The sequence below is a fragment of the Rhinatrema bivittatum genome, chromosome 4 (genome assembly GCF_901001135.1).
Source record: "Rhinatrema bivittatum chromosome 4, aRhiBiv1.1, whole genome shotgun sequence".
NCBI classification, from domain to species: Eukaryota; Metazoa; Chordata; class Amphibia; order Gymnophiona; family Rhinatrematidae; genus Rhinatrema; species Rhinatrema bivittatum.
The window spans coordinates 467181043-467194477 of record NC_042618.1 but is presented as its reverse complement, the minus strand read 5'-3'; the positions used below and the strand labels follow the sequence as shown (position 1 = coordinate 467194477).

The 13435-nt window shown below is 44.7% G+C and overlaps 1 protein-coding gene across 1 annotated transcript in view; it reads left to right on the top strand.

The window, feature by feature from the left end:
• Nucleotides 1-13435, top strand: part of LGR5 (leucine rich repeat containing G protein-coupled receptor 5) — a 206500-nt gene that overhangs the window by 172733 nt on the left and 20332 nt on the right. The window contains exons 9-11 of the mRNA XM_029597180.1: nucleotides 2255-2326; nucleotides 2429-2497; nucleotides 2625-2696. Coding sequence (XP_029453040.1) covers nucleotides 2255-2326; nucleotides 2429-2497; nucleotides 2625-2696 — 213 coding nt within the window. The remainder of the gene's footprint in view (nucleotides 1-2254; nucleotides 2327-2428; nucleotides 2498-2624; nucleotides 2697-13435) is intronic.

Sequence of the window (13435 nt, the reverse complement as noted above, 5' to 3'; positions counted from 1 at the left end):
CCAGTGCGAGCCTGGGACCATAAACTCTTAACTTCCTAATGCTGCAGCTGGGATGCGGATTAAGTCCAATCTTTCTCAAAGCCATAACCGTCTTGTTTCAGTCATAGAATGGGATTGCATGAGTAACTCGCCTTTTTGCTTTTAGACTGAGCAATACGGGGGAGAGAGAGGAAGGGAGGAGTTTTCATGCTTGGTCATTATTGCACAGATCTATAGAGACGCCTTCATCGAGCAGCCAACATTTTAATTGTTTTTTTTCTCCAGTCTCCTGTAAATGTCTCATTAACTGGGTTGCTTGATCATTTTTATAAAACTTCCAAATCTGCACTGATGGCGACCCATCCTTTCGTGACATCAAAGCGCAGATAGGGATCCTTCCCAAGAGCCTTCATTCTCTCTTAATGCACCCAAAGGTGCCCTGCATAGAAGCAACTCCTTAAGTAGCTGTATCAGTAGAGGTCATCCCAAAGTAGATGGGTTTTTAACCTGGAATGGAACCACCACAACCAGGCATCAAAATGTGCCAGATTTTACCATGTCAGAACGATCAGCCCTGAACACCGTGTCAGAACGATCAGCCCTGAACTAAGCCTCTTTTGAACCAAGGCATGAGAGTAGTAACTTTGATAATAACAGACGTGATAATGACGCAACATTTTTTTCAAATCAAAAAATTACTACTACTGCCACTGATTATCATTTCCATGGCACTACTAGACCTGAGCTACGTCATACAGATGCACTTAAGAAGCAGTCCTTGCTCCGTGAACCTTACAATCTAGTCAAGACACACAGAGAAAACAAATTATTGACATTAGGAATTGTATTTAATCGGAGAAAACATGGCTAAACGCAACAAGGCTGTGGTCCGGGAAATCCAGGGGTTTAAGATTTTAAGAGGGTAGTTTTTAAACAGCCTTCATACCGGTAGCATCCGCGTGCTGTGCACATTGCACGTGCTGACTTTACCGAGGATTTGCAAAGGCAATGAGCACGCACAAGTTCACTTTGAGAATACTCTGGATAATCGGCCGGGCACACATTCGCTCGCATGACGTTACACCTCCTCTTCGAATGATGTGACTCCCATGTGTACACTTACAGGCACAGATTTTAACATAAAAAAATATCCTCGTTAATGCTGAGTCTGCCTCCCCACCCCCCCCGGGAATGCCTCTTCTCTGTGCACGTAAAAATATGCTTGAAACCCAGTTACGTGCGTACTCTCTGCACACTGAGCCCCTGGCTATTTTATTTTATAAAACAGGGTTTTAATCACCTAAATAGCTTTGAAATGTACCCCCTGAAAGCAGGCTCACGAAGGTGGTTTCTTGATGAGATTTGTATATGCCCAGAGGTGGAGAAGATGCCACAGATATTTATTTATTTATATGCCGTCATTCTGTAGGCAATCACAGCAGTTCACAACAAAAAATACATCAATAAAAATACAGTAATTACAATAGCAATAATAATGTATAGATATCAAAATTACTAATTACTGTTTCATGTATAATGACACTATAATCTCCCAGCGTTACGTCCCTGTACTTCTGTTTCACCCCTCCTTCTCCTAGCCAACATACGCAAGACCAAATAGCCATGTTTTTAAATCTTTCTTAAATGGCCTTATATCCTCCTGGACGCGTAATTCGACTGGCACAGAGTTCCATCACTTCGGCGCAGCAGCTGAGATCGCTCTTTCCCTCTCCTCACTTAAATGTGTGGATCGCAGTGAAGGTATTTGTAATAAACCCTTGTTGGCCGATCCTAGGTTTCGTTGTGGTGTGTATAAATGCAGCGTTGCGCTTAACCAGTCAGAGTTATTTTTTATTTTGTAATGTACCCTGAATTTAAACGGTAGCCAGTGTTTTGATTTCAGAATTGGTGTAATATGGTCATGTCTATTATTCCCGGACAGAACTCTTGCAGGGCTCTGCTTGTAATCAAATTCAGTGTACATTAGGGTTTGTAAGGCAGTCCTGAAATCATCATCTTTCACTAGTGGCTTCAGTCGTTTTAGTATATTTAGTTTTATTACAACAGTTTTTTATTTTGTTTGAATTATGTTTCTTCAGTGTCAAACTGCTATCTGTTACAATTCCAAAGTTACGTGCCTGTTCCGTCAGCCTGATTTTAGTAGAATCCACATCCAAATGCACTCTACAGATTTAATTTTCTCGTTTCAAACTCAAAATGCAAAACTGAGCGTGAGTTATGATCCGTTTTCTTTGCTTTTTTTTTTCTTTTTCAGTCATTTCTATGACAACCCAATCCAGTTTGTTGGGAAATCGGCATTTCAGCACTTACCCGAGCTGCGAACACTGTAAGTTTTTCTGCTGCGCTTTTGTGAACTCGCTGTCAGCCTGCAGTCCTTCGCCGATTGCAGTGGTAAGAAACCCTCCCACTTGTGTTTTTATGATTTCAGGACGTTGAACGGCGCGTCACAAATAACCGAGTTTCCTGATCTCACAGGAACAACGAGCCTGCAGAGCCTGTAAGTTCTCTCGGTCGCCGGCTCGGCGCCGCATTTCCAGAATTGGCCTGTTTGCCATCAGAGCCGTACCGGGGCGTTTATGGTTTGTAGGTGCTACATGACACGAGGTCTGTCTTTCTTCCCGCAGGACGCTGACGGGAGCGCAGATCACATCTCTTCCCGAAGCGGCCTGTGACCAGTTACCAAATCTTCAAGTGCTGTACGTAAGGCCGATGAGCAGTCGCGTTATCAGAATTAGCCAGTTTTCGTTTGATGCATCCCGGCTAACCAAACTATTTATGTGTAGCCCCACCTCGTGGCGTGGTCTGTATAATGACTGACCTGCCCCCCCCCCCGGTGAATAGAATTCCGAGAGGAGCAGTCCCTTAAAGGGTAATTTTCAAAAACATTTTACGTGCATAAATGGGCTTTGTGAAAATCACCCCAAGGGTTATGTGTGTAAAAGTACGAGCGGAAACGATTTCACGCCTACTGTAAAGCGGAGTTCCTGGGGGGGGGGGAGAGCAGAGAAATCGTTTACATGCGTACTTTTGATTTTTGAAAGCGTGCATGTAAATGCTCGCGTGAACACTTGCGCCTACTCTCTAGTAGTGTAAATGAACTTGTCTATGCCCCATTAAGGTACTTCCTCCCCAGCTTTCAAAACGCATGACGTCCACCTGCAAATTAGGGTTGAAGTCCCTCTGCGGGCTGTTATAAAATTACCCTCCCACTCAATAGTCTAGTGTTGCACCCAATCCAATGAACGCAGCAAGGAAAAACAGTGCAGCTCTTATTATTTCAAGAACCAGGGCTGCAGTAAAAGAGATGCAAATGAAGAGTTAACAGTAAACAGAGACGAATATAGATACAAAATCAAACTGGTTTCCAGCAATTCTCTGTCCTATACTATAACCTTAAGACTACTGGTGCCAAGACCTTGTATTTCTTTACAATTATTAGTGAGCTCAGTATAACCCTTGAGGTGATACATTTATACTAATAACTGGGCCCAGTAATGTGCATGAATAAACATACACAGTGCCACCCAGGCACGCAGAAGGCAGTAACTATGGTACATACGTTGTCCCTTAACCCTTGGGGTTTGCCGTGTTGTGATGTGCCCTCTGTCATAGATACATAGAAATGACGGCAGAAAAAGACCAAACGGCCCATCTAGTCTGCCCAGCAAGCTTCCACACTTATTTTCCCATACTTATCTGTTTCACCGACCACCAAGTTCAGGGCCCTTGTTGGTAAATGTTTGATTCGAATTTCCTGCCACCCCCTGCCGTTGAAGCAGAGAGTAATGTTGGAGTTGCATCAAAGGTGAATCGTAAGGCATAATGGTTAAGGGTAGTAACCGCCGCATCAAGCAAGTTACCCTGATGCTTGTTTACCCCAACTGCACAAATCAATGCCTTGTTGGTTGTTGTCTGAATGCAAATCCTCTTTTCCACATTTCCTCCTGCCATTGAAGCAGAGAGCAATGCTGTATATGCATTCAAAGTGATGTATCAGGCTTAATTGGTTTAGGGTAGAAAGCGCAGCAATAAGCAAGCTACCCCCACACTTATTTGTTTACCCAGACTGCGTAGTTCAGTCCTTGTTGGTTGTTGTCTGAATGCAAATCCTCTTTTCCACATTTCCCCTTGTTGTTGAAGCAGAGAGCAATGTTGGAGTTGCATTAACCATGTGAAGACTTATTGAGTAAGGGTAGTAATCACCAGGTAGTAGCCACCATACCAGCAAGCCACCCCCATGGCTCTTCTCTTCATTCCCATCCTCTAGCCTTTATGGATCCACAGTGTTTATCCCATGCCCCTTTGAAATCCTTCACAGTTTTAGTCTTCACCACTTCCTCCGGAAGGGCATTCCAAGCATCCACCACCCTCTCCGTGAAGAAATACTTCCTGACATTGGTTCTAAGTCTTCCTCCCTGGAGTTTTAAATCGTGACCCCTGGTTCTGCTGATTTTTTTTCCATTGTAAAAGGTTTGTCGTTGACTTTGGATCATTAAAACCTTTCAAGTATCTGAAAGTCTGATTCATATCACCTCTGCTCCTCCTTTCCTCCAGGGTGTACATATTTAGGTTCTTCAATCGCTCCTCATAAGTCATTCAATGAAGACCATTCACCTTTTTTGTCGCCCTTCTCTGACCGCCTCCATCCTGTCTCAGTCCCTTTGGAGATACGGTCTCCAGGACTGAACACAGTACTCCAGGTGAGGCCTCACCAAGGCCCTGTACAAGAGGATCATCACACTTCCTTTCTCTTACTAGATATTCCTCTCTCTCTATCCTTCTGAGAACCACTAGCACTAAGGAAGCATGTAAAGAGTCTGCTGGGATATGGAAAGGGAAGCAGGTGATGGGAGCATGGATTCAAGGGGTAAGATTAGAAACAATCAAGAACTTGGGTTTAATCGTAACCACAGGCTTCCCTCTGGTGAAGACGAATCACTCTGCTTGTAATGGGATGAGGGATGTTACTGGAATATAGACTGATTTATGCAAGAGGCGGGTATTTATTCCCGGTGCATGTATGAGAAGGGTTACTCGGGTTTCCCAAACAATTTCTCCAAGAGGTGGTCTTCCCCCACCGCCGATAACAGGAGCCTGGCTACAGCGCTCAGCTAGAATAGCAACAACAAGCATTCAGCAAAAAATTGGCACTGTTAATTTCTAGCAAGTTACAGTTAGTCTCTTCCCAAGCTATCCATTAATCTTCTGCTGCCCAGTCTAACTGGGATGCTCGCTGTGTACATCCTGCAAGGTACAGCAGGCCTAAAGGGTAGAGTCGCAAGTGGCACTTCTGCTGTCCTACTCTACCTCTCTCCAGCTGCATGCCAAAAACCCGGGGCAGGTTTGAAATCTTTGTCCTCTCAGCTTTCTCATTGGCCCATAATTATTTATTTATTTATTTATTTATTTAACATTTTTATATACCGCAATTCATGTAGCAAAGTTACATATCATTTCAGTTTACATTATAATGATGTGATCAAGGGTACGGTGCAGTCCACCGAGAAGGGGTGCAGATGCCCCCAGAAGCAGCAAGCCAGCAGTGTCGTGGCTACAATTTTGTGACAGGCATGGCTGTATGGTCTGACTGCACAAAGAGCGCAAGGTAAGAGGGCGCCACACGTCTGATGCTGCTAAACGTTCAGTATGCACCCACACAGAGCTCACAAACGCAGGAGAAATTTGAACTGCTGATGAACGATGCCTCTGCAGTTCCATATTTCCCAGTTCTGCATCTTTTATTGAACCAACAAATAAAGCATCGAGCTTGCAAGACCTTGCGGGTGTCTTCAGTAGATATGAATGAGTGCCCTCTGTGAGTCCCGGTTAGATATCACAACCTATAAGGAAATCAATCCCGCTTTCTCCAGGACCAGTACGGTGAGTACAGCTTTCTAGTTCTTAAGAAAGAATTGTGGACTTGTGATCAGGGAGCGAGCTGGGATTCGGGAGATGAAACCTTTTTGTCCCAGTTACTCTGTGTGACTTTAAGCAAGTCTGAATCGCCCGCTGTCCCAGTTCATCCAACTCCCACTAGCTGTTCCTTTGTCCTCTTAGAGCCTGCCATGTAGATCAGGCGCAAAAATGGGGAGTCTGTCCGCACCAGATGATGCTTCTGAATATAATTCCATAAATATTCTGAGATCCTGCTCAGAGGAAGCACCATATGAATTATGCTGCTGTTGTTAGGGTCATCTCTTATTTTATTTATTTATTTATGTATTTATTTATACAGTTTTTATATACCGTTGCACAGAACAAGTTCTATCTCTACGGTTTACATAGCTCATATTATAAGAACATGATAAAAGGAATAAAATGAAAAAATACAATATCAAATTAAGATCAAGTTAAAATAGGAACTAAATTAATATTAAAAGATAAGAACAGACAAGCAAAATAGTTGCACAGACCCTGGAAACTTGCTTGGAGAATGGGCAAATTTAATAAGAGTTTATCATAAACACTATTCCCTTATTAAAAAAAATATAGCTTTCAATTCCAAGTGAAATGCTGATACATTTTGGTCTAACAAAACATTATTTTCTTTCAAATTTGCCTTCACAAACTCCTTTCCCAAGGATTCATTCATTATAGCTGGCAGCCTATTTCTGGTGTATGAGCTGCACAGCGACTTAGGAGGAGGATATGAAACAATATTAGGCTTCGTGATCTCATATCTGCAGATTTCCTCAGCTCCAGATGTTTGACCCCCAGCATCTTTTTTTTTTGCATGCTACACAAAAGGGTACTTGGCTTTCTCTCGTGCAGCTTTCCTTCCTACATGGTTTTTCCACAACTCTGAGTCTCACATCATTATTGCCCTAATCAACCTTTGAGGCACCTGGAGCTAGCGACCCACACGGAGCCTGGCGGAGCTCCTCGCAGAGCAGCAGCTCTGCTGCTCTTCCCGAGGGCATTCTCGAGACTCAAACCTCCAGTGGTCTGGCCATTAAACCACACGATTATACCACTTCTCTTCTCAAGCTAAGCAGCCAACTTCGTCCACACACCTCAGACAGACAGATCAGAAGAGCTTACAAAGGCTCACTGTATGCCCCCCCCCCCTGCAAAAACTGCCCTAAGAAAGCGAGAGTTATCAACAGCAGGGCCCGCTCCATGGAATACGCTGCCCCCCGGATCTTCGTCTAGATTCATGCCCCCAGACTTTCCAGAAAAAACTGAAAACTTGGCTCTCTAGTCAAGCTTTTTCAGGAGACCTAAGCACACACTGATACCACCTCACGGACTTGGACTAAGGCTAGTGGTTTTGGGTGCACACCGCAGCCTCTACCCAGTCCTTCCCTGGCATTATTGTTAGCAGTTCTTCCTTCTACTGCTTTCGCTCTTTCCCTTCCCATCTCCCCTACCCCCCCCCCCCCCCCCCACCCAGTCTCCCCATTCTACTGCACTGTACCCCTATTTCCTATGTTAGGCAGTATTAGTTATGTTATATGCTATTTATTCTGCTGAACAGATGCATGGGTTAGATATGTACATATACTTGTGTTTATTTGTTACTTGTGTCTCAAATTTTCAAACTTTAAAATTTGCAAATGTTCATTGCATCGCTCCCACGCGAAGGTTCTGTTTGTACTGTAAACCGGTGTGATCTGTATACTTTACAGGAATGTCGGTGTCTAAGAATTTAAAATAAATAAATAAGTAAGTGTGCCACTTACAGGCCGCGATTAGCAATTTAGTGACCTGGAATTCACAATGCCGCAACCAGTGTGCTCTGGCTACATAGAGGCGAACTGCAATTTGGCTGCAAGATAGAGATGGTTAAACGTATATTGCTTGTAGCTATTTGAAGCCTAGAAAATATAGTGGCACCATGCACCCTTCTCTGTGGCAAAATAAACAGTAAAATTATTCAAGCAAAGCTTTGTTAGAGTTAACACTGGCACGCTATCATTAAGGACTCAGAAATCAAGTCACGCCAGCCAAAAACGCAACACTTTTTATTGCATTGTCATTTCATCACAAATGGATTTTTTTTTTTTTAGAGCACCATCCCAAAATAATGTGCACTACAGATGGTTAGAATTTTCCTCCCTGAGCTAGGGCCCTCCTGCACCATTACTGCTTCAAAATCACATTCAGAGCTGCCTTCACTGACAGCGGTCCTGCGTTATGTGGAATACTCTGTTGTGCATTTAGTGGCCCCAATAATAGATCAGACAGTTTTAGCATGGAAACGTGGAGTTTCTGTATCTTTCATCCTTTTCAGCCCTCGGCGGTCTCTGCCAGCCACGTCCGATTGGCGCAGATGACTCTCCTGAGGCAGCCCCCTTGCCCTCCTTCCCTAGGCTTGTGTGTATGTCCAGGCTCGGCCAGCTCCATTGGACTGGGGGATCTGACCCTTCACCCCCCTCCTCCCCCGCCCTGCCTTCCATTTTGCCTGCTTTCCCCTGTACGTAGGATTTTGTGTCGCCCCCCCCAATATACTTTCTTAGTAACACATTCCTGAGAATACTATACTGGCCGTTCCTCTGATTTAGCACCCATGTTAGTAGATCGTGTATTGTTAGAGTGGACTCTTATCTTGCCGTTGAGTTCATTTCTAGGAGTTTGATCAGAGCCACAATATAAACCCTTCCGCTGTGGTGTGTACACTTCATCTCCCCTGTATTTTACTCGTTTCTGCCCACATTCTTGGTCAAGTGCTTTCCGGTAGCGTTCTGAGGATTTTTCCCCGTAATGGCTAAAATGCCACGAATGAATTTATTTTAGGTTTGTTCCAAATTGAACAACCCAAAAATGATTTGGCTTTTTCAGTCTGGCAAATAGTGTGCGCTAGCAAATAGGGACTCGCTCCTGCTCCTTCTCTCCTGGAAACCCCCCGTGGAGTAAGGGGGAGACAGGAGGGAGTGTGGGATGTTTTTTTTCAAAGGGTTTTAAAATGTAATGTTTGTTTCAGTTTGACAAATGAACCACACTGAAATAAACATGTAATGAAATGAGTCCTGAACATCTCCCCCCACCACCCGTCCCGAGACGAACTGAAACATTTTTCCAGCTGGGCATTCCCTGATGGCCAAGCTTTCTGAATCCTTTGATGTACTCTGTTACCTTCTAGAATTTACCTTTTGGATATCGGTTGAGAGTTGTGGTTGCTGGGGCTTTCGGCTCTCTGAGTTTTCTTACTTCTCTGCGTTTACATTAGAATCTCAAAGGGGGTTTCCTATCTTTTTTTTCATATCATGATTATCCAGATGGATATCTCGTTGTGAAGACACATGGACATTACGAATTGACATCTGTCTGTAAAGTAATATCATCTCTCTAGGAATGAGGTCGTAAGCTGATGCTTATCTTTGTACTGACGTTCCTTTTCAGATATTTCCAACATCACTTTTAAGAATCGGCAGTCCTAGATCTGGGTGGACAGTGATAGACAAATGCTATATAATGTCGTGAAAATGAATCTTCAGTAGTAAATATATTCCAAACGTTCTTGTTAACAATTAATTGGGAGAGTAGAATCCCTATCTACATTCATCAAAATCTAAAACAACAAAAAAAAAATGCTTTTGATAGCACCAGTTCTGCAACAAAAGCAACCCAATGCAGCCATGCAACAAGGCGGAAATGGTGCTCCGGCCTTCCAAAATGGCAGACTTTCTTTCGTTCTGGTTTAAAGGCTTCACAGCTCTCCTCCTGGATCTCAATTACCAGGCTAAGCATTTTTGCCGGAATGGAGTCTCGTTGAAGGCTCTCCCTCGAAGCAGACAATTCAGACTGATAGAGAGTGACGCCATTTTTTAAGCAGGATCTGGCGGGACAGGAGCAACTGGGGACCACTCCTGCTCCTTTCTACTTTGTAGACTTCAGGAAGGGGATAAAGGTGTGTGGGCGGGGGGGGGGGGTAATTTTACTATTTTGGCACCAGGTTGGGGTGGGGGTGCAGGGTTTTTTAAAATTTCAGTTCAGCAAATGAAACAAACCAAAATAAATAAATGAATGAACTAAAACAGGAATTAAAAAAACACCTGAAACAAAAACAGAAATGAGAAAATGTTCCCTGATCACTCCTAATATTAAAGCTGCCTAACTTCCCCTCTCCTCTTCCTCATGTATTATCCCTTTCGCAGCCCCCGTTTGATGTCCGAACCTTTTCAGTTGAAGGTGTCCTTTTCCCAGAGGTCCAGGATGCACCACGCTCTCTACCGTCGTCTAAGGTTAAAACCTTCCTAGTCAGCCAGGTCTGTCCTAGTCTGCACCATGCTTTGGCATTGCACTCTTTTTTACTGTGAGGTGCTCTGGTCAGAGCGCCATACAAAAATGAAATGTAATATAACAAGCCGTTAAGCCCGTTAAAAAAGGCTACATTAAAAAAAATTTTTGGTCCGTTTTCGGACACTGCACCCGTCTACACTTCTTTTCCCTCACTCCCCCTTCCCCTCGCTCATTCACCTCAGTCACTCATCCTCCTCCCCCTCGGACACTCACCCCCCCTTCCCTCCCCTGCCCCCACTCAAACTCCCTTCCCTCACTCTCCCACTCCCTCCCCTTCCCTCGCTCTCACCTACCCCTCATTCTCACTCACCTCCCCCCTCAATCTCACTCACCTCCCCCCTCATACTCCCTCCCCTCACTCTCACCTCCTCCTCATTCTCCCTCCCCTCACTCTCACCTCCTCCTCATTTCCCTCCCCTCACTCACCTCCCCTTCACTCTCACCCTCACCTCTCATTCTCCCTCCCCCTCACTCTCCCCCCTCATTCTCCCTCTCACTCCCTCAGTCATTCCCCACCCACTCTCAATCCCCTCCCTCACTCTCAATCCCCCACCCCCTTCCCTCTCTCTCTTATGCTCTTCAGCGTGGCCTGCTTATGGAGACGGGAGGTCTCCGGGGATCCCTCCCCAGCGCGCACCTCAGCTGCTCCATGCCACCGCCGCCACATTTCCTCCTGATATCGCTGCCGCTGCCGCCGCTCCTCCCACCTATTGTAGCTCGGCCCACCTGACACTCGCATACCGCCGCTGCTCCGCCCGATATCGTCGCCGCCGATCCGCTGCTGCTGCTCCTCCCAGCGCCATCTGACCGACGTGCTCTCCCGCCCACGCATGCGCAGTAGAGCTGCTCTCTACTGCGCATTTGCGGGCCGTCGGTCAGAGCCCTTTTATAAGGTAGATGATGATCGCAGAAAATAATATAAATAAATCTCGACTGAGAAGAAAACCCATTTGTTCATGTCTGTATTACCATTTCTGGCCTGTTTCCCCTCCTCCTTCCTTTTAGTGAATGCTCTTGACTTGTTTTTGATTAGCTATATTACTCTGTAAATCAACCCAGATGTTTCAGTTATTCTGTAATTTGTTGGATTACATCTGGAGTCTTTCCAGTGGTTTCATTGTGAAGATTGATTTCCAAGTTATTTCTTCTCCATTCCATTGTGTTGCTTTGTCTGAGCACGTTTGCCAGGGGATCTCTTTCCTGAGACGCTGGTCTTCCTAGCGTTGGATGCTTCCAGTCCACTGCCTGGGTAGCCGATGAGGTTTCAGGAAAGTCACAGCATACATTGCTTTCAGCCTCTCTTGACAGCAAGCCAAAGGCAGAGGTTTTGTGAAAGAGTTCAGTGAATTATTTCAAAATAAGTTACAGCAATCCTTCATTGAACGGCAACTCGCTCTACAGAATTTAACGGCCATCGCTATTTGGGATCTAAATTCAATTCATGGAATGGAGACTTGCCTTCATGGAATTCTGGTTAGAAGCAAAGAGAGTCAAAAGGAACTGTTAAAATAACTGAAAATAGTATTTACATTAATGTATATCCTGTGGGAGGTATTGTCATTGTACGGGAGCGTTACAGTGGCGTCTTCCTCTGCAATGGAACGCATTCCAGATTTACAAAGGAAGTCTCTGGGGAAACTGGATTACGGTGTTCGGAAATAATTCTCTTCAGTACGTCAATGGGATGGCTCAAGTGCATATCTTGTCCAGTCTTGAATATAAGCATGAAAGGGAAGGTCTGCATTCACTAACCCTCCTGGACCAGTCCAGAGTCTCTCCTGGAACGATTTTTCCTGAACAGAGTTCATCTCTTAATTAATTGCACTTGTTGGTCAATAATGCAAGTGGATGTTTGCATGTTGAGAAGGTAAAAGTTAGAAATCTCAATTAGATTGCTGTTTTTCCCAGCCAGCGCCACAGCTAACTGGTTAGGTATTTCTCTAGCTAGCCATAGTGAATATGCATGAGAGAGATTTGCATACACTGGATCCCTAATACATGCAAATCTATCCCCTGGAGGGGTGCCTCCAGGACAGGGCTGGGAACCACTGAATTATTAAACACTCGCACGTCAATTAACAAATGTTTACTCATTTAGTAAGTACAATAAACCAATTGTGCCCAAGAAATCACAAGCACAATAACTATTTTCACTGCAGCCACCCAAGTGCTTGAAATATCAATTTTGTCCCAAAAAGATAAAATAATGAGACTAGTGTAGCCCCCGGGTCACTTCTTCTCTTGACCCAGTGTCACATCTGAGAGCTTTGGGGCCACTATACATCCCATGGGCCTCTAGGATCCTTCAGACAGGGCGTAAAACAAGCTTTCGGGACCCTTAGGCTATGGTCGTCTTCCGTACTGCCACACATGGTTGGGGATGTCCCGAAATAAAAGATTTCTGTGGTACCTGTGCAGTGAGAATAACTTGACAGGACATTTTCTTCTAGTGCAATCCATCCAGAAATTAAAATTCAATACACAGTCAATGGCCCTACAGTCACAGGATCGGCAGAACTAGGGTCTCCTCTCATACCCTGGAAGTGCCCCACACTGGAACTTTCCCTCTATTAGCGCCTGGGAAAGATTGCTGATCCTCTTCTCCAGGTAGGGAACTTGTAAATGTTCCTGTTTCAGGTGAAATATCCTCTGTAGTAACAGAGATGTCTGGCAGCCGCCTTCTTCTGCCTCAGGCTGGGGACTTTACTCTTCACTAATGCTGGTAATCCCCCTCTTGAACGAGGAATAGAGTGACTGCTCCCTTTCACTAATGATCGCTTCCTGGTTCTCTCGCTCAGACATCTCCAAGATCCACTCCCAAATGTCTGGGTGCTCCATCCTTGAGTCCCAGTCACCTTCCCCGGAGGAGAGCTAGAACAAGGAATGGTTTGTGTGCCTCCGCTGTACAGAAGAGCGCCTCCCAATGGGGAACTCTAACCTCATAGATTTGAGCGTCTGAAGACACACACACTCTTGAGAGTAAGGGATGTGCTTGAGACCGCCTTTAACTTGTTTCTCCAAGAAGAAAGGAGCAGTGCTCTGTCTCTCCATACACGCATTCAGTTTGCTACGTTTGTGTGTTGGTCACTCCGTGTCCCATTCCAAAAACCAGATTTGCATCGACTATTTATTTATTTTTTTTACAAAGTTTAATTAAGTTTCTTTAGGACGTACTTTCAGTATCCCACCAAAA